This window comes from Apus apus, chromosome 6 (genome assembly GCF_020740795.1).
Source record: "Apus apus isolate bApuApu2 chromosome 6, bApuApu2.pri.cur, whole genome shotgun sequence".
In the NCBI taxonomy this organism is placed as follows: Eukaryota; Metazoa; Chordata; class Aves; order Apodiformes; family Apodidae; genus Apus; species Apus apus.
In genome coordinates this window covers 25,905,362-25,925,274 of record NC_067287.1, presented here as the reverse complement: position 1 = coordinate 25,925,274, position 19,913 = coordinate 25,905,362, and the positions used below count along the sequence as shown (strand labels likewise).

The 19,913-nt window shown below is 44.5% G+C and overlaps 1 protein-coding gene across 3 annotated transcripts; it reads right to left on the bottom strand.

Annotated features, from left to right (window-relative positions):
• Positions 1-7,055: 7,055 nt before the first annotated feature.
• On the bottom strand, positions 7,056-19,903 carry LOC127386272 (cytochrome P450 20A1). 3 transcript variants are annotated; one of them, XM_051623072.1, is made up of 13 exons: positions 19,749-19,903; positions 19,052-19,101; positions 18,799-18,965; positions 16,779-16,924; positions 15,950-16,117; positions 15,192-15,270; positions 13,454-13,569; positions 12,978-13,032; positions 11,503-11,623; positions 10,503-10,614; positions 9,497-9,561; positions 7,581-7,670; positions 7,056-7,407 (listed from the first exon to the last, which is right to left on the bottom strand). In XM_051623072.1, exons 1-13 carry the CDS (start codon positions 19,818-19,820, stop codon positions 7,257-7,259), a joined length of 1,392 nt encoding a protein of 463 aa, XP_051479032.1. In that variant the 5' UTR covers positions 19,821-19,903; the 3' UTR covers positions 7,056-7,256. The 3 variants fall into 3 exon arrangements, with proteins under 3 accessions (XP_051479032.1, XP_051479028.1, XP_051479031.1); XM_051623068.1 differs by having other exon boundaries at positions 19,776-19,887; XM_051623071.1 differs by lacking the exons at positions 16,779-16,924; positions 19,052-19,101; positions 19,749-19,903 and having other exon boundaries at positions 18,799-18,905.
• Between the last annotated feature and the right edge of the window lie 10 nt (positions 19,904-19,913).

Below are 19,913 nucleotides of genomic sequence, written 5' to 3'. Positions count from 1 at the left end.
AGATTTTAGTGCAACTGTGCTAGGCAAATATGACAGTCAGTGGTATTCAATGCAATCACACAGCATAAATAATAGTCACAATCATACAAAGGCTTGCAGGCCCAGGCCCATGCCTAAGGTTAATTTAGAGCAGTCTGTTAGCAAGCAATCAATCTGCTCCTTCCATTTACAAGAACAATACCATCAAATCAGGCTCTGGCAAATTTAATCTGAATTCTGCATAGTGGAAGGACCAAGTGCTTCAAAAACCTTCTCTGTTCCCAAATATCTTGCTAACCAATGAATGTGGGGTGGCTTCAACCATCAGTCCAGTTGGTTTCCCATCATATGCAAGGGTGTATCCCTGCAGGCATCCCTGTCTGCTCTAATTAACTCACACATTTCATTCCTCTCCTCCCAAGGCACATTTCCCCCATTCAGACTCCTGGAAGAACTAGCAAAAGCAGGACAGCCTGTATTTGTGGAAGCTTAGAGCTATGGGAGAATGCTCCTAGATGTTGAAACAAGGCAGCAGTTCTTCACTCCCCCCACAGCAGAAATCCAGTTACTGCTGCCTGACACCCATGGTGCTCCAAACCCCAACACTGTACAAGGCTGAGTTACAAGCATCAAAAGGCAGTTTGTGACATACTGGATACTGAAGGCTGCTGAGCAGGGATTGAGGTTGCTGCATTTCTGTTATTTAGATATTGCAGAGTTCCTGCATCTCCTGGGGTTCAGCTGCAAGGCAAATGCATGGAGCCAGAGCATCAGCATGCAGTACAAAATACCACAATGGTCTTAAAGTAAGGGATGGAATAAACATGACGTATAAAATCAGTAACTCACAGCTAACAAGCCCTGCATGAGCCAGTCCAAGAAGCTTCAAAGCCAGAGTATGCATCTTCATGTTACTGCTAAACATTAAAATAGAAATTAACATACCTGACAACAGTGAATTCCAAGAGAGGAACCAAAAGTGACAAGAAAAGTGCAGGCAGGCCTTATCAAAGATGCAGGGAAGTTGACAAGTGTAATAAAGTCACCTCAGCTAGAGCTGAGCCTTGCTTATTCTGTACCAGGGTTTTGGCCAATATGAAACAATGTTATTGAGTGCCAATTTCCACAGTTGGACAGCATGAACTTTGCTTTTTCAGGCACATATTCAGGCATTTGATTCCCCTCCTCAACCCCAAAAGATGAATAGTGAAGTATGACCTGTTTTTTTCTTACTATTCCAATAGGTTTTTGTTCCTTTCCTGGATTCTTGGCCTAGAAAAGTTTAGTCAGGGCAAGAGCCTCAATGAGTGAAGAGCACCTTCTTTTTTATATGTACATATTCATTCCTTCTCAGCCTCCCCTCCCAAAGGCTTCTGAACACAAAGCACTTGCAAGAACCATTTACTCCATTGCTGTTACACAGCCCCTGAGCCAGCAGGTACACAGCACTGCTGGAGCATCTCATTCCATCAGTTAAATTAAAGAACTGAATCCAGCTGACGCCTGGGCCCAGCATGCTCTCTTTTAGAGACAATACCCAGGGCCTTCTGCTGTAAAGCTCTGAAGGGGAAGATGATTTGCTTTACCCTTGCTGCAGTGTCTGAGTCATTACTGAGTTGGAAGCAACTGTTAAAAAAAATAAAATAAAAAATGCCTTTTTGGTGAGGCTAGAAAGTTGGCAGCCAAGCAGGCACGGCAATGGATGTCTCACTGCCAGGCTTGTGACAGAGCTGACCTGCCTGGATGCCTGCAGGGAGGTGGGAGCAGTGCCTGTGAGGAGCTCAGCGCTGCATAGACTGGAGCAGAGAAGCTTCAGAGAGGTTCAGAGGTGACCCCAATGCTGATGCCCCATATAAAAAGCAAACATTTCTTGCCTAATAGTGTCTCTGGAGCATCACTTGCCCACCTGCAGCAATGTTTCACTGTCATTGAGGTAACCAAGACACTCGCCAGGGACACATTTTATCTGGTTTCTCTGCCCTTTCAGTTCTGCATCCTCTTATCTTTGGCCAATGCAAAAGGTCTCAGCTACCTGACTACTACTGCGACTTATCTGTATGTCAATTATAATTAAGATTAAAGTGGAATCCTGCAAGATTTGTCCTTGCGACTTTTTACTGGGCTAGCCCTGGTCTATTTAAACTACCTTTCCCATTAAAGAGATGATCTAGTGCTTGCACCAGAGATGTTGGTACAGATACAGAACTATGACTGATGCTTTTTGCCTCCTGGAAGCAAGGCTTTTCCTCAGAGAAGCATTAACCTGAGAGCAATCACATATACTTCATTCATCTTGGGCTCAAGCTCCTCAGAAGAAGAAACAGGAATGACCTGAAAAGTAGGGGGAAACATTCGTTCCACTCCAGCCCTCCCCCAAATCTTTTTGTGGGAAACACAATTGTGTTTTGAATGCTAAAAATCACACAGATTTAAAAATACTTATCTTCAAGTAATGCTACCATGGAAACCCTTATATTCTCTCCTTCCCCACCTTCCATATGTGAGGAACATCTTTTTTCTGCATGTGGTAGTTCCTTTCCCAGTCTGCTACCATCAAAATCCTGGCACTGAATCATAAGAGATGTCAAAAAGGCTTTTTGTTTAGTTGAAAAGTCCCGAACGCAACTAGAGAGGGACGCCAAGATGGGTACATACTGTCAGGCTCCAGAGAAAGATGCCTGGAATATTTTCCAGCAATTCCTGCTTCAGACAAGTGAAGCAGCAAGAGCTGCCATGGTAATTAAAACAGTTCCACTTCCTGGTGGCATAACCCATGATGATGAAAATTTCCCTTCTCATTCACCTTTTTCCCCTCTTCCCTATCACTCTTGATAAAAGGAGTAGCGAAGTGGGTGAAGTCCTGTATGCTCAAAGTGCTTTCATGAAAGTACTGCTCTAGCCTCTTTCTTTTGCCCCAAAGCTACAAGAGGATCTGGGAACAGAAAGGAATTCAATAAACTGTAGACTTCACACTGCTGATCAGAATTTATCTATATCCGAGGGTCCATGTCTGGGCACCCCTTCTGTAGCATTAACAGAAACCTTGGGAAGGTCATACATGGCCCTAGTGACAGGTGAGACTCTACAGATACCTCCTGCTGTCAGTGAGAATGTGTGTACAGTGAGACAGTAATAAGTCTAGGCTACTTACATTTGAATTAACAGTACCAAAATGTTCATGACCAAACTATGCAGATGAAACAGATATATTGTTTTCCCAGTTTGAAACCAGCAGCCCCTGGTTCATATAACCAGGCAACTAATGGGGGAGCTGGCACGAGAGCTGTCCAAGGTATTTTAAATCAACAAATGTCCTCTCTGCCCAACAACCAACATTTACTTTAGCAACAAGCAGGATAGAAGTTGCCAAGACCATCCTTTCCATTTACTTATGGAAAATAAAACACACAGCCCTCAGCTCTGTGCTGCATACCACAGCCATTACCAGCAAGTCCTTAACCTGCTGGGAACAGGAGGATATTACTAATTTGCAATAATGGCTTTACATGCAGCCCAAGTTACTTAAAATCTAGAGGTAACACCATTCATGGATATTTTGGAGGCAGTGGGAGGCCAGCTCATTAAAGCTGTCTGCTCTGCTCAAAGTTATGTTAACAACTGTCTCACCAGTTGCCACCAGTACAAGAGGCAAAAATACAATGCTTTGTCAGCCAGAAACAGCCATGACAATCAATTAGCAATGGCCTGATTGCTCCTGGCACCTGTGCTGGCTGCCTCCTTCTGAGAGCAGCAGATTGCATAGGCACAGAGAAATATTTAGCCTCCTACCTTCCGTGAGTTTGTAGCTCTCTATAGAAGCTTGTTCTACAGTAAGAGTCCAAGGAGTTAAATGACACCTTTTCTGTATGCATTTCAAAACAATCCTGTGGAATTTGTGAAGTAGCTTTCTGGTGCAGAGCAGGAATATGAAGCATAAAAAGCAATAATTCCCTATATTATAGAAGAAACTTCCCCCTCTTGGCTTTGTTCCTAGACTAAGGCATTATTTTTCCACTGGTTACAATGCTTGCCCACATCCCCATGCTACAGCCAGAAGGGATCCCTGGGCCTTAGGTGTGTCCTCAGTGCACGGGTCTGAGCAGCAGGACTGACAAAAACCTCTACTCTTATTGACTGGGCTCCTGAGGTTGGCTACCTGCTACAGTGCAGATGCTGACTCAGGCTCTTCCACAGGCTGGTATCTAACAATGCTTTGGCTGCAATCTTGTGACCCTCTCCATGTCCAGTCATTTTAATATTTCCCCACACACACAAAATTTGTAGGAACATAACAATGTTGGAATTTCAAAATCCAGACTCTATCAAAAAGAGCTGATTTGGTCCAAGAACTCCAAAGTTATTTCCTGTGAGACTAGAAAGGGGAAAATGGCCAGACTTCCGTGGGGAAAGGGGTGCACTCTACCAACACAAGCCTTCCTTAGGAAACCAGGCCACACTGCATGCCAGACAAGGGGTGAGGGGAGAAATGGGACAAAACTGGTATTTCAAGCTTCCAATCAAAATAGATCAAAATTTAATGAGAAAGCTCTGATCCATGAACATTCCTGTACATAAAAGGGCATTTGCTGCACAAGAAAATGATCCAGAGCTGGGCTGATGGGTGTTGCACTAAATCTTGTTAGGCTGTTTAAAATGACTGACACACAGAGTGAGGAGTGGAAACTTACAGACTTCAGCAAACAATGTGGCCATGACCTCAGTGTCACTCTGAGCAGTGCATAACAAATGCTTCAGAGTATCTTACCCACCTCCTTTCCCTCCAAACTCCAAGACATTTCTTCAACTGATGAGTCAGGGTGGTTTTTTGACAGCAGTTTTGAGAAAACACAAACTAATCATTTGCTTTCTCCAGGACTTAGGGCCATGTTCTTCTCTTTTTTATCAGTCCCAGACTGATGCTTTGTTACTGGCCCCTATTGAGAGCACAGTCTTATGAGATGCAATACCCACATAGACTGATGGAAAAGTTGTAACAAATAATACAGAATTACTCCCATTTCTGACTGCTGTAACTGGGAAAGGGCTGTTGCAAGGCAGTTGGCCTGCACAGCTCCAGCAAAGCAGAAAAATACTGTAATAGAAGTCTATGCAATTACTCTTGGGAAGCTTTTCTGATGGCTGAAAGCTTCAGTTCTACCACATGACTAAAAGAAAGGATATTTTAGCCACTCAGTTATATGGCAGTCAGCAATTCCTTGTCTGGTTCTTAGCAAGGACAGTGCTATTCTACCATTTTTTCCCAATAAGGCAAAACTTAGCTTCCATTTTGCCTCCTCTTCACACCAGGGATGCTTTAAGGTAAAATTCTTTAACACACTGATTCCTCCAAAAGGTTTAGGAAACATTTTCAACCTTCAAGAAAAAGTCCTTTTTGCATAAGCAGCGAAGCAAAGCCTAACATGAATTGCCATCTGGGGACATGACCAATCTTCAGTTAAATGGAGGTCAGATTAGCAAGAGCTTTCTTGCAATTCATTATAAAAATCAATGCAAGCGAAGCAGCAAGCTGAACTGCATAACCCACCTTCTTCTGCTTAGCACATAAAAAACAGTAGAACAGCACTGCCCTGGGGAGAACTGAACCTCTACAGCTCCACCAAAAGCTGAGCTGATGCATTAAACCCAAGAGCAGGATTTTCTTTGTCTGGTGCCCACAGAAGCTGGCATCAGATGTTAACCCCATTAGAGCTGGCAGGGCTGCACTCGGGCTGGCACCTGGCAGCAATACATGAGCTGAAACATTTTGTGAGAGCAGATTTCCTGACCTGGAAGGTTCCAGTGAAAGGAACAATGTCTGCAGAAACGGGAATTACAGCTATCGGGTATGTATCCATAGGTAAAGCGTGCAGAGGCAACAGAAAGCAGCTCTAATGGCAGCTGCACACTCCTGGCCTGCTCTGTGGTGCAACAGTAGCTGAGTGCAAAGGCAGCTCGGGCATACACAGCTGCAGACGGAGGAACACCTCACCTACCACCTCACACCTTTTGGGTGTGAAGGGGGCTAGGAACTGGAGCTAACAGAGAAGTCAGGTTTGTGGGGAAAAGATCAGGTAAAAGGTAAGGGGGGGGCGGGGGTTAAGAAAAAAGGGAGAAGCACAACCTAAAAAGGAATTCAGATGGCAATTACTCCAATAAGACAATGGGGTAAAAGGTTCCTGCCTTGCAAGCTGTCCAGTGAGGCTCTGAAAAATCTTCTTATGACGGCCAGAAGAGAAAGAAGCAGAGAAAAGTGTGTGAACATGGGGTATGTGATGCTGCTTTGGCTGGCACCCATTCTGGAGGAGGAAAAGGATTATTTGAAAGGCTTTTAAGTTATTAAGTACAACATTAATCCAGAGTACTATAGAATAAGCACCCTCTCTTTCCAGTATTTGCATGACCAGTCTCACACTGACCCAGTGGTGAATAAATTGCAAGCATCTGTCATCAATTTCTGATGCTGATTAAATTAGAAACTGCCATCAGAACTGTCAGGATAGAAAATCCCTTTCTCAGGGCTTCATTCTGTGGTTTTATTTAATTTCATTATATTATTACTGATGCTTCTGTTTTCTCAGACACCAAACCAGTGTTATTCCCCTTGGTTTACTAGCATTTCTCAGCCATCCTTTCTCTTGCAAACCCTCAGAGCATGGCAAGATTACCCAGCAACCCCCACTGGGGTGGTGCAATTCCCACCCCACTTGATTTCTCTCTCTCTCTCACACAACACTCACACATACTTCCCACAAAATGTATGTGCTCTTCTTGACAGTTATAGCTGTAGCTCAGGGGAAGGAAAGACACTTTGAATAAAAATACCTATATATAGAGAAAGGCTTTGTCCTTGTGTCTCCGAGGTCTTAACTAGGTAGGCTCCATGAAGAAGCATTCCATTGCATAAGAGAGGCACTCTTATCCAGCTCTAGCTGCTGTTGGAAAGGGGCTGGATTATATGGAGGTCTGATTTTTGACTAGCTGGCACACAACAGTTCATACATACACCATTTTTGTGGTTTTGTCATTTTCTTTGCAATGGTTTGGCCAGAGATCTGAAAGCAAATGTAAAAAAGGCATACAGATTAAATCTACTTTAATAGGACTACTAGTTGAATTAGAAAAAGTACCCAAGAGAGGTATGTGGTTAAGAACATAGAAGTTAACAAAATCTGGATGTACAACACCTTGGCTGAGTCAGTGTGGCACCAGCATGATTTCCTAAAACCTCTGCTCAGAACTTCACTGTTGGCACCTTTAGCCCCCTGTTTTGCTTGCCCTTAGCTTCTCTTAGACACTGTTATCCAGGCTTCCTCCTTTGGTGAGGTTACCAGCTCATACTTGGTCTCCATGACTTGTCCTTTGACTGGGTGGAGATACAGTTTCCTTACCAGGACACTCAGCAGGACTGTAGCCACCATATAGGCAAACCTGAGGGAAGACACAGGAGAAGAGAATAAAAACCTTGCTATGATGTAAATTTGCCGAAGGACAACTGCCAGCTTGGACAGGTTGTCTCAGCAGTAGCAGGAAGAGACAGATTGAAAGCACCTTCTCTCCTGTCTGCCACAGAGACATGCAAAGACAACCTCTCCTATCCTCACCTCAACTCTGGGCACTCCTGGCTTCCTGAAAAACCCAACAAGGAGAGGTTTTTCATGGCCGATTCCTCATTGAATCTCTCTGGGTCAAACCTATGAAAGACAAAATACACTAAGGCTTTCTGTAAGGGTACAGGATCATTTCCCCAGACGCATGCGCACACACAGAGAAGTAAGAAACTGGCAACAAAATACAGAATCTCACTGATTTGTTGTCTCTAAATCATGCTGGGCAATTCCACACAGATATATGAAGGCAATTGTGCATCCACTCAATCTATGTCCCCAGCTGGTCAGCTGTGTCCCAGCTTGGTCAAAATGCTGATAAACTGAGTTAATGTGACACTGGGCTGGAACTAATAAGCCTCTCAGCAGTGGGTATTTAGCTTGAGTACACAGCTGAGCTGATGCTACTACATACCCTCTATTCCCCTGTAAGGCACACAATCCGATTTGTTTCCCTCTCTCTCTCTCCCCCCCATGTGTCCCTTCCACTCTCACTTCCAAATATATTTATTTTTTTCTTGCCCATCACCCTTCTCTTCAAGCAGCTGGTTTGTGTGTGTATGTGCTGGTGAAGCTGGTGACTCACTTAAGTGAGAAAAGTGGTTTCCAGCATTAGGATGGTGGAGGCTGTGAGAAAACTATTATCCAGGGCTGGCATGAGTTAAAACAAGATTCCCATAATTAACTAACCATATGGAGACTAATAAAATATAACTCAATTTAAATTTAGGAAAAAAAAAAGCCACCCCAGGAAACTAGATGAAGCGGTTCTCTTTCACTTTCTGCTTATACTTCAAGCCTTTAGCTCCCTGCCTAAACATCCACAGTCTGCTTCTACCAATGTGAAAAGGCTTGTGGGTGCTGACCCTCAGTAAAAACAGCATCAAACTTACATTCCCCCTGAAGTGGCAAATTACAGATGTTATAATAGGAAATAAAATGCAACAGCCTAGCAAAAAACCAGAGCAAACAGCCACGCGCATTGTTTTTGTACAGTAGGTAGGGGAAAGGATCACAAAGAGCTCATCTTCTATCTCGGTCACAGAAATGCACATCTACCTCAGGCTCAACCTCCTTCTCCTTGGAATAAACACACTGTGTTCATAGCAGTCCTCACTGTCCCTCCCACCAGGCCTCAGCAAACCCTTCCTAAACACAGTGCACATCCTATCCTAGTGGGCAGTCCCTGCCAAGATGCTTGTAGACCAGTGTATTCCTGACTCTTTTGTAAGAGCTACGCTCTCAGGAGAGTACAAGTGCTCTTCTAAAGGCTCTATTCCTTCTCCTAAATCTCAGCTGTCTATTCCCTCTGTCTAGAATAACTAACCCACATTTTTTTGCCAGCCCAAGTCAAGTCAGTCAGATACATGTTACTCTTTGCCATCTGGAGGCCACAAGAAACTACAGCATTTTTTTTCTTTAACCTCCAAAATACTGGCCTGGATCCACTTTTGTTTTCACAGATAGAAGTAATGAGGTAGCACTTCTCTTTCCCCTGAAAAAATAAAACTGACATTTCCTCCCCTTACATCATTGTTTCATTAGGACAAGCAGCGATTCCAAAGCCATTCAAATCACTGTTTCTCTCTCAAATAAAACCTTACAAAGAATTTACCAGCATTTACCCGGGAAGCTCTGCATGTGCATAAAAAAATTTGTTACTAAACTCTAACACATACACACACACAGATTGGAGCATGGGAGGACCATGACTTGAATTGCCCCCAAATCCCACTTATGGAGACAAACAAACCAAGATATTAATAAACTGATTTTCTTACAGACTCCCTTTCATCTCCAAAATCTGCTTAAGGTATGCCCTGCAGCCAAACAGGCTGTGCTATAAGATACAAAGAATATTAATTTAAAAAAGGAAACAAATTAGTTGCAATAAAAGCCTTGATTCTACATACCTGTATGGTGATGGCCACGATGAACTGTCCTGCAGCATCACACCAAGAGCATAAAGTACAAGTGTCTGCAAAGAAAATTAGCAAATGTATGTCAGAACAGAAAGAAATGCACTATTAAAGACACTCCTGGACACCACTGCTGGATGATAATTATTCTGTAGACTACTTATATTTATTAGGTGGGTTAAAAAGATAATATGCTATATTCATCTACAGATTTTCATAATCCATGCCCAGATATTAGGATTTTAACTTCTAAGGCACGTGGCTGCAGCTGTTAGTGGTTACAGAGGGTCTGATCCAGTTCCTCTACTTTTCCAGGCACGCATGTATGGACTACTTTATTCAGACTACTTTATTCTCCGCAGTGGAAGGTACCACTCTGTGTGGGAAATACATATGATATGAAAAAAGCCAGACTTTTTTCAGTGATGTCCAGTAACAGTACAAGGGGCAATGAGTGCAAACTGGAGCATAGGAGGTTCCATGTAAATATCAGAAAAAGCTTCTTTACTGTGAGAGTGACAGAGCACTGAACAGGCTGCCCAGAAAGGTTGTGGAGTCTCCTTCTCTAGAGACATTGAAAACCTGCTTGGACACGTTCCTGTGTGATGTGCTCTAGGTGACCCTGCCTGGCAGGGGAGTTGGACTAGAGGATCTTTCGAGGTCCCTTCCAATCCCTAAGATTCTGTGATTCTGTGATCAGACCTGAAATCATGCTCTTCTATGCACAGCTGAGCCCAGAAGCCCTTTCAAAAGATAATTCATCCCTGGTAGACCCAGAACTGGAAGAAAATCTGCTCTGGAAGACAACATGAACTCTTCCACAGAGGAACTGCAGGTCAAACTTTGAGCTACATTGTAATTTCAGATGACAGAGCAGCTGTTTAAGTTCAACAGTGGCAGAAGAAACAGTCTTCCTGCCTCACCCCTCTGTGAGAAGAGGAAACAGCAAATTCCCCTTGGGAAAATGACAGTGACCTAGCACTCCCAGTACTGCCCCTACCTCTTTGGGGATAGTATGTTGGTTGACTCTGCCCTCCAGCTCCTGCAGCTGTGCAGCAATGGGAGTAAGCTTTGCTGTTCGCACTACCTCACACAGGACTTGCCGACAGTATCTGCAACCAGTAAGACTCGGTTAGTTTAACCCTCCCAGAGAGAAGCTTGTTCACATCCTTGTGGCAGCAAGAAGAACTGAGTCACCCACTGCATTCAGGGTCACAGTCTGCCTCTGGAGCTGTCTCAAGCCATACCGAGGCACTTCATTTCTTTTCTGGCAAGAAGTCCCAATATCTTAGCAAGACACATTAATTCTCATTACCAGTTTTTAGGGAAGGTTATTGAGATCTCTCTTCACCACACTTCTTTCAGAAGAAGTAACTCCACTAAAAAGCATAAACACATCAGCTGTTTTCCTGGACCTCTCACCCATACAAGAAGCAGCAGGAAACCCACACACTCAATACTCCCTTACTGAAATTCTAACGCTATTCCAAATACAAAATGCACCCAGTTGCACAAGAGATGCACAAAAAATAAAGGCACACTGTTGACCAGTCATCCTCCTAGCTCTGTGGCCCTTTGAAAAGAATATTCTTCCATGTGTTCTCTCTAAGGATGTCTAACATGAATCCAACCATTAAAATGACTGATTACCTCTACTTTTGGAAAACTAGGACAGAAACCAAACAAGACAGCAAGCAAACAAATGTTGGCGTGGCAGCCAGGGCAATGATTCTGTGCTCTCCTCTGCCAATGAGCCTATAGGGTTTTCTGTGGACACTCTGAAGAGAGCAGCTCAATCCCTGTATGTCTGGAACCCTACAGCAGGTTCTCTCTGTGCTGCAAGTCATTGTGTGGTTTAAACACTTTGAGAGAATAAAAGGAGTAGCTTTTGGATGGCTTCTCCTGGGCCAGTGTAGGCTGGTCATCAGGCTCCAGCACACAAAGCCTCTGTCCCCACCGCACGAGATAACTTTCTTTGCAATTCCTTTCATGGGACCTACCTGAGCTGATCAATTTTCTCATCTGTAATTGGTCCCTTCCCTAGAACGCAATCCATCTCCTTGTAGAGATTCTGCTGAACATCTTCTGAGGTTGTCAGGAAATACACTGCCCAAGTGCACACTGGGGAAAAAAAGACAAGATTAGACCCAGAAAATTAAATCCTTTACAAACTACAATCAGTTTTCTTACTTCCTGTATTTGCAATATGACTTTTTGACCCAGAAAAGGGTGACTTCTGTTCACAGCAAGCTGTACTGATTCTGTCTTCAGTGGCAGCAGTAGAGGCTGAACTCCTGTGTAACAAGAGACCTTGCAAGCTGAAATACTCTTTCCAATGCTATGAGGAGCTTAGGGAGCTGTGCAGGAGACATGAGGCATTCAGCTTCACAGCCCCGGTGAAGGGAACACACAGCACAGAATACCCTGGGGAACCAGGGTTCTTAGACCAACCATGCAAATGAAAGGCTGGTTTGTCCAAAATATCAGAAAACTCCCTTACTCAGGGGGCTTCCACAGCACATCTCAGGTGAGTGCTCCAGACAGCCAACATCTGGGGCTCCTGAACAGTACAGCTCTCTGCAGCAGGTTGGCCAGCATGTCTCCCCTATGTCTATTCTGTGAGGTACTAAGGAGATATCTTCAATACCGGAGTTAAAAAGAAACTTGCATAAGAAACAATTGTGTAGTTTCCCTAAAGCTACAAGGAAATGTTTCTGCCACTCCAAACTGTCTCTTCTGAGAACTATCTGGAATCCCTGAGGAGCCAAACCTCTTAAAATGGCAATCTTCCTGGAGTAGCCAAAGAGGATATTCTCTGAGGATAGCATTATCATAGTTGCCAAATTTACTTTCCATGTTTTGAACACCCAGCTACACCTGGGAGGTTTTCTTTGGAGTCTCAACCCCACTCGCCAAGACACAGGGCCTGATAATCATCCTCCTATCATAAGAGATTTTACACATCTCCAATTCGTGGGGTTTGTTTTTGTTTTATTTGTTTTTCTCCATAAATTTTGCACAAAACCTAAAGTAGCTCCTTTGAAAGTCTTCCATACAGGGAACATACCTACCCCCATAAATTCAAAGCAGCCAGTCTCCAGACTTCTGCTCTAACTTCCTTTCCATGTGCCAGAACCTATTTTACAACACAATCGTTGTGACTGACATCTTTTGGTGCCTTTTCGTCAAATTCAGCAACAGTTGTCTGGCGTTAGAGTGCAAGTAAGAGGCAATAGGAAGAAATTCTAAGGTTCACCAAAAGACTGGGGAGGTTGTCAAACACAGCTCAGTTTCAACTCACTAGCTGTGAAGCTGTGTCAAAAATTCCTGGTATAATTATTCTATACATCTATGGCTCAGGAGAAACAAAAAGATTAATATATTTTTTATTAGCTTAGAATAAGTCTCATCCCATCACACACAGTTTTAGACAGCTGAGTCTGAGGATGGAAAGTTACCTGCAATCTGTACTTACAGTTAGCAGTGATTATGCATCCTGCCAAGGAGAAAATCATTGTATCTTCCAAAATCTAGGAAATAAAATCTGCTTCAGAGATAAAATCTACTTCAGAAATGAAGTTACTGAGATAAAAAAAAGAAGTGGCACGTTCTTCATTCAAGTGCATGAAATCCCTTTAGCGCAGAGAGCAGGAAATACATCTAGAAGACACAGACTGAACTATCTACAGAACTTCCACTGGAATGGCACATGAGTCATGCTTAATGCTAACACACTTCTGGTTTATAAAATAGCAATGAAACACTGACAAGGAAAGCAATCAAAATCTAATGCAATTAAACATTGTAGGAATGGAAAAAGAATGAGAAACCCTGTTTTACTAAGAAATCTGACCTAAGGTGCAAAAACTTCACTTAATCAAAAGCTACAATGTAGTAAGCTTGTAATAGCAGAATTTCATTACTGTGTAATGACATAACAGCTCCACAAACCTGCTGGTCACTCAGGCCCCCCTGCAGCAAGGTGTCTATAAAGACATGCCTGTTGAATGATTTGTCTCGGCGCTCCTTTGTAACTTTCCTTAAGGTGGATTCCATCTCCATCAGGGCTTTGAAAACAAAAAGAAATGTTTATTTTAAAACCTGGTCATCCTGAGTACTGCAGAGGAGCAAGTCCATCTCTCCAGGCAGATTTTCAGACCAGCTGTCCCTGCTGGGCTCACTTACAGAAGAAGCCTCTGTCACATGTTACTGTCAATTTGGAAGGTGGTATCTCCAATTTAGTTGAAAACGCAGGAACCAAGTAAGAGAGGCTGTCTATAAAAAAAGCCACCCTTACAGGCATAACCAAGACATGTACTCGATGAGCGGAAACCATGCAACTCAAATAACAATTAAGAGAGCCATCAGAGAATATGTTTAATCAACTCCCACAAGAAACATTTGAGTTAGATAATACTAGTTGTATGGCCTGTAGAGTTCTACTTAGTGAAGTGTTACAGCACCTCTCTAGTCACTGATGGTCCCGCTTTTGCTAGAGGTTTGACAAACATGGTGCAAGAGGATGGCTTGGTGCTAAAGAGTCTGCAAGGACAGAGAAAGGAAGGTGGGGAAAACATGGAAGGTTTCTTGGTACAGAGTTCACACATCTGAAGACATTTGGGTGCCTGGTGGCTGTTGTGGGAACTGGATGGGATTCACAGACCTAGGTGCCATAGGCTGTTTGACTTAAATTATCTACTCAAGACTATCCAGGAAACATGGAGAAGTTGGACCTAAAACTCAATTTACCAAGGCCCAATTCAGCCCCTTCACCTTAGAACTACCCTTCCTCCCTCCTCTCTGCATAGCAAAGCAAGCAACATGAAAAACACGTGTCCTTACGATATAAAGTTTGTGAAATTGTGTCCTAATGCTACAGCTCAGGAACAGTTCTGAGTAAGTGCCCATGAGACAAGCCCATTTTAACAGGGCAATAGCTGTCCTTAGGTACTGAAACACAAAGAACCAGCAACATAAAGAAGGGAATACTGGGTTTGGAGGACTTACAAGCAAATCCTTAGTTCTATATACAAATTACTTTATTTAATATCTTATCAATTGATACTGAAAGGTTTTAACTATTAACAAGAAAGACAGGACAACTGAAAAACTGAGTAACTTCCTGTGAAATATATGAGAAATAAAAGCACTGACAAAACTGACCTGAAAACCATTTTACCTTGTACTAGCACATCAGAGGCTGCTACACAGAAGGTATCAAAGCAGCACTTCTCTACTTGTGCCTTCAAGCCTGCAAGTGACTGGCAGCACATAACGGTGCATCACAAGAATGACCATACAGGCCAAACTAAGTGGCTCCCTCTGTCTCCACCTAGCACAGTTGCCTGCCTTCACAAGAGGTTAAAAGTGGACACTAAGGAACTGAACAAGAAGGGAGCAAGCACACGCACATACTTCCCAGGATCCTGTATCAGCATCTAGACTGGACAGACCCTAGAACTAGACCTGGAACTAGAGCTCTAGTCCTACAAACTTTTTGCACAATGAAAGCCTGGTCACTCAAAAAATAATTACCTTATTTGAGAGTAAAGAGAACACATTTGGTATCTTATGCCATGATGATCTGCAGAAAAGTCAAAACGGCTGGACAAATTAAGTCCTTCTATATGCTAGCTAACTAAGTATTGATCAGACCGGGAGGAAGGCGGTGATTTCGGGATGAACCTACCATCTTCATAGAGCTTCTTTCTAGTCATGTTTTTGTCGAGGGATCCATCCAAGAAACCTTTCCCAATCTCGGACCAGATCTGAAAGAGGGACAGAGGGAAGAGCACCATCATTCACCACAGACTGAGACTGCTGGGACTCTTCTATTCTTCTCTGTTCAGGAATATGAAATCACCAAATAAAATGAAGACTTCCTGTGAATAGGGAACTGGTGTCCTCTTTAGGAGACCATGCTCCATTTCAGATATTTTATCTATTGTAACTGAAATTGAGCTGAAATAAAACAACTGAATTACAACTGTAGGGGAAAAGGCACAGGAATCTTGGATAACATGGAACTGTTTCTTTACCACCCTATCTCCAGCAGATTTAATGTCCCCAGATGCGGACACTGCCAGGGACCTTCCCATATTTTCCTTTCTCCACAATGTCACAGAGTCTTTAAAAGATTTTTGAAGAGAAGTTCTACTGGCATTCCCAGTATAGTGTAACTGACTTAGGTACCAAAGGTAACTCTCAACTGCCATTGAATCTGGGCTCCTGATCCCCACAGATCCTTTAGAAACACTCTAGAGTAATGGGCAGCAGGATCTTTCTGAAAAATTCAGCTTCGGACAACTGAGGCAGAGCCCTCAAGCTCTTAAGCTTAATTTTTAAGTCTCAGCAGTAGCTTGTACTAAACTGTACACCAACACAAGCTGTGTGCTGTTGGCCTGCAAAAATCCAATAGGAGATCTCCTGGCTGTTTGTGACACTTACTTCATCATGGTGCCTGCGGAATCGGATGACTTCCCGGTCATCTTCAAAGCTGCTGCCCATAGCTGTCTGCGTGACAGACTTCATGGCAAAGCCCAGCATGTGCTGGCAGAGCGGCACGTGTTGTGCCTCTGGGAGGGAGAGCCATTTGGCTAGCAACTCTTCTGACAGCTGAAAGGGAAGGAATCATAAGTTGGCAGTAATATCAGCAGCCTATTTACCAAACACACTTCGGAGATGCTCCCACCCAGTTCCTAAGGCAGACCACACTTCCAGGGCTATGGTGTGAAGCTACACTATTTCCAGCCTTTCCTTCCACTGTTAACTTAAACAGTAACATTTTAGCCTCAAATCTTCCTCTTTGCAAGGTTTTCACACAACAAGGCAGCCCTGTCCTCCTCTCTTCTTCCCTTTGTTACAAAAGAGACCTTGAAACCTTTAATACTAGTAGCTCCAGGCTGGGAACACATCATAGTCTGGCTGCTGGACTGAGTCAACAGAACAGCTCTCACCGGTTTGCAGTCCCGATAGCTGGTTCCTTACTCCTTCCTGGGAAATAAATATAGAATCCAGAGGCTCCAGTATCTTTAACTGCATCTGGTATCTTGGCATAAAAAGTCACCAAGCTCAGCCCTTCCCCCTAATCTAGTGGAGCAAAGACAAACCAAATATTCATACTGTGCTTGAATAGGCTGAGGCTGTTCACTGTCTCAGATGCTTATAGCTCCAGCACTAATTTTAATGCAGCTCCTTTATCCTAGTGATCATTCTCACTAAACTTTCCCCTGTGAGCTACACAGGGCTTCTCTGCTGTACAAAGGCAGTTACACACCTTCTGGATGAGAGCAAAGTTACTTTTCAAGGACATGGTCACACCATTTTCATATAGCTTTCTCCTCATGTGGCTCTCTCCTGTATCCCCACTCAGGCTGGACTGGTACCTCAAGAGGGACTTCAGCATTGTCTCAAAGGGATCCACTGAAAGCAAATAAAGGAAACACCATTTGAAACTCAGGCAGCCACACCACACAGGGGTGATGAAAACAGCAGCCTCCTCAACTGGGCACTGCTACCTCTGGGCAGTAAGCAAGGCATGGCTCCTTCCTCCAAGAAGAGCCTCTTAGGCATATGAAGTTTCTCTTGCTCGCTGTGGGCTGAGACCTCAAAGTCTCTGTGGCAAGGTACCATCCTGTGACCAGCTCCCATTGCAGAGGTTGTCTGCTGGCTCTACTGAGTAACTCTTCAGTAATAATGCCTTGGAAGCTTGTTCTCAGCTTGCCAGTTCCCAGCTGGTTGTGCCACTGACTTGGAGACAACAGTGAGGGTGGCATGCTCCTTCCCCTTCTCCACCAAGACGTATCAGTTCGCATGACTTAGCCAGAGGTTGCTCTGTGCACTCCTTACCTTGCTTCCCAGCTCCAGCAAACCTCATTTGACACCCTACTGCTCCTGCATGATTTCTCTTGCATTCACTGAGTTCCCTGCTGATGAGCTCTTCCCAAACTAACACTTACCCTTCTCAGTCAGGGCTGCCTCCAACAGGGAAGACCCACTAAGCTACAGAATACTTTCTACTTCTAATCACCTCACTTTCTATCTTCCTTCCACACAAACACTTGCAACAGTGTACAAGCTAGATAAAAACATATCCTTCATCTTCCATATCCACAGCTCACTTCAGTTAGATCTTTTACTCTGAATTTTACCACCAGGGGCCTCTACTTAATAAATCTGCTAAAGTACATTAGGTGTAAATTTAAAACTATGCAATAAAAAATAGCATATTCTTTTCTGTTTCTGTACACTTTTCTGTGGGTCTTGCACAACTGGGAGAATCTTTAAGGAACTAATTGGAAGGAGCAGTTGGGATTTTCACAGGGGTCTCTTCACTGTTTGATAAACACTGTTATTTCTCCCAGATGGAAAGTGAAACCTCTGAGGCATCAGAAAACCTGAAGGCTGAGCTTGACACGTAGGACTCTACCAACTGTGGATGCATCCAGGATTCCCAATAGAGATCAGGGTCTCATGCTAATGGACAAACATACAAGAATACACAATTCCCACCTGCAGAGAACTTACTACCTAACGGCACAAAGGCAGCTAATGAGGCTAGGAGCATGAATATGATAAACTTTCCAAAGTGATCTTTGCTCACATTGTTGCCCATCCAATGTTTTTATGCTCTGCATCTCACTCCCTTTCCAACTTTGAATGACAAGGAGTATGTGCATGTGTCTTTTGGCACAGCAGATGGTACTTGCAGCTCTCCACATGGATTAGGCTGTTATGTGACTATAGCTGCTGCTGACAATTCCTCCTCCAAGCTACTCTGCCATGCAGTGGCTGCTGTTATCCGTGCCATAATCCCCTGCTGAACGGCCCTGGCAGAGCCTGGGGTAGCCAGAAAGACACATGGCTGGTGGCAAAGCCCACACAGCAAATCTGGCAAGCAGAGATATTTAGAGAAGCCAGACGATGCTTAGCATCATCACCTGCAGAATGTGTTCCAAACGCAATCCAGCCTTGTTCCCTCTTTTATTTCCCATATCCCATGACCTCCAGCTTCAGTGATGACCCAAATGGTGTCCAAGCAAACTCTGAACTGGAACCCTGACAGAAACACAGTTCCACCACTTTCCCTGTCTAGAAGTCACTGGACAGCAGCAACTCTCTCTGGTCACTGATATGCAAGTCCAATACACAGGACCAAAGACTTACCTGAACCACCATGTCAACTACAAACTAAGTCTCACTTCCTTTCTGCTTAGAATGAAGCCTCAGCTTCCTTTGACATACGATGCCCAGCCAGGCCAGAGAAAACAAATGGACTCAAAGCAAAGAACACTTACACAGTCGGTTGGGGTTAACATGTTGTTTCAGGAGATCAATGGAGCCAAGGCTGACAACAAGACGCCTTCCAAACCAGAAAGAAACCAGTGGGCCATATTTCTCATGAAGATTCACCAGAAACTCATGCAAACTGTTGCTGGCAATGATATCTGGCAGGTTGCCATCCCTGAGTAACACACAGAGGATACCTGGTCATCAACAGCATACTCTGCCAATGCTGAACTTATCAATGTGAAGATGGAAAGCACTTACTTTTCATCAGTTGGAGCCAGCCCAGGGATACCTGATGCTTGCCTAGATGCCTAGAGTAAAAGAAAATGCATCAACCTCCTTCAATTTAAAATGTTATACAAACCAAACAGCTTTGCAGCAAGGGAGATAGATTTTCAACATCAATACCGCTGCACCTCTTACAAACATTAAACAAGAGCTGCATAAGCCACATCTTCAGGCTTCAAACCTGCTAATGCTCACGAAGCCACTAAACCGTGTGTACTGGGTCCCTCTGCCTAAACCAAGGTTATTCATCTGGTTAGGTGAAAGATCCCAACCTAAAGACATAAAGGGTCAGCTTTGCAATGCAGATCTTACCTAGACCTTGCCCTGCAGATCTGAACATGTACAAAGCTTCACAGCGAGTGTATAAAGCTGTTCTAAGAGGGACCACGCAGAGCACGAGATGTGCCCAACTGTGCGGGCCGAGCTGCCCCGGTGGCTACGGAGGGAGGGGCAGGAGGGAACGCCCTGCACGACGAGCGGTCCCACAGGCCTTCGCCACCGCCCCGACAGGACTCGGGCCCCGGGGCAGCGCCAGGGCGGGCCCCAAGCCCCGCCAAAGCCCAGGGGAGGCGGGAACGGGCCGGGGCCGCCCGGGCCCTGCGGCCGCTCGCTCCCGGCTCGCCCCCCCTGGGATGCGGCCCTGCGCTCCCTCCCGCCCCGGCAGCATTACCGGGTAGAGGTAGAGCACAGCGCCCACCAGGATGAGCAGGAAGGTGACGGCGAAGATGGCGAAGTCCAGCATGGCCAGGCCGGATCGGCGGGAGCTGCGGCGGCTTCTCGGCCCCACCCCGCGGCCTCCGGCGGGGCAGGAAGGGGCGGGCCGGGCCGCGGCGGC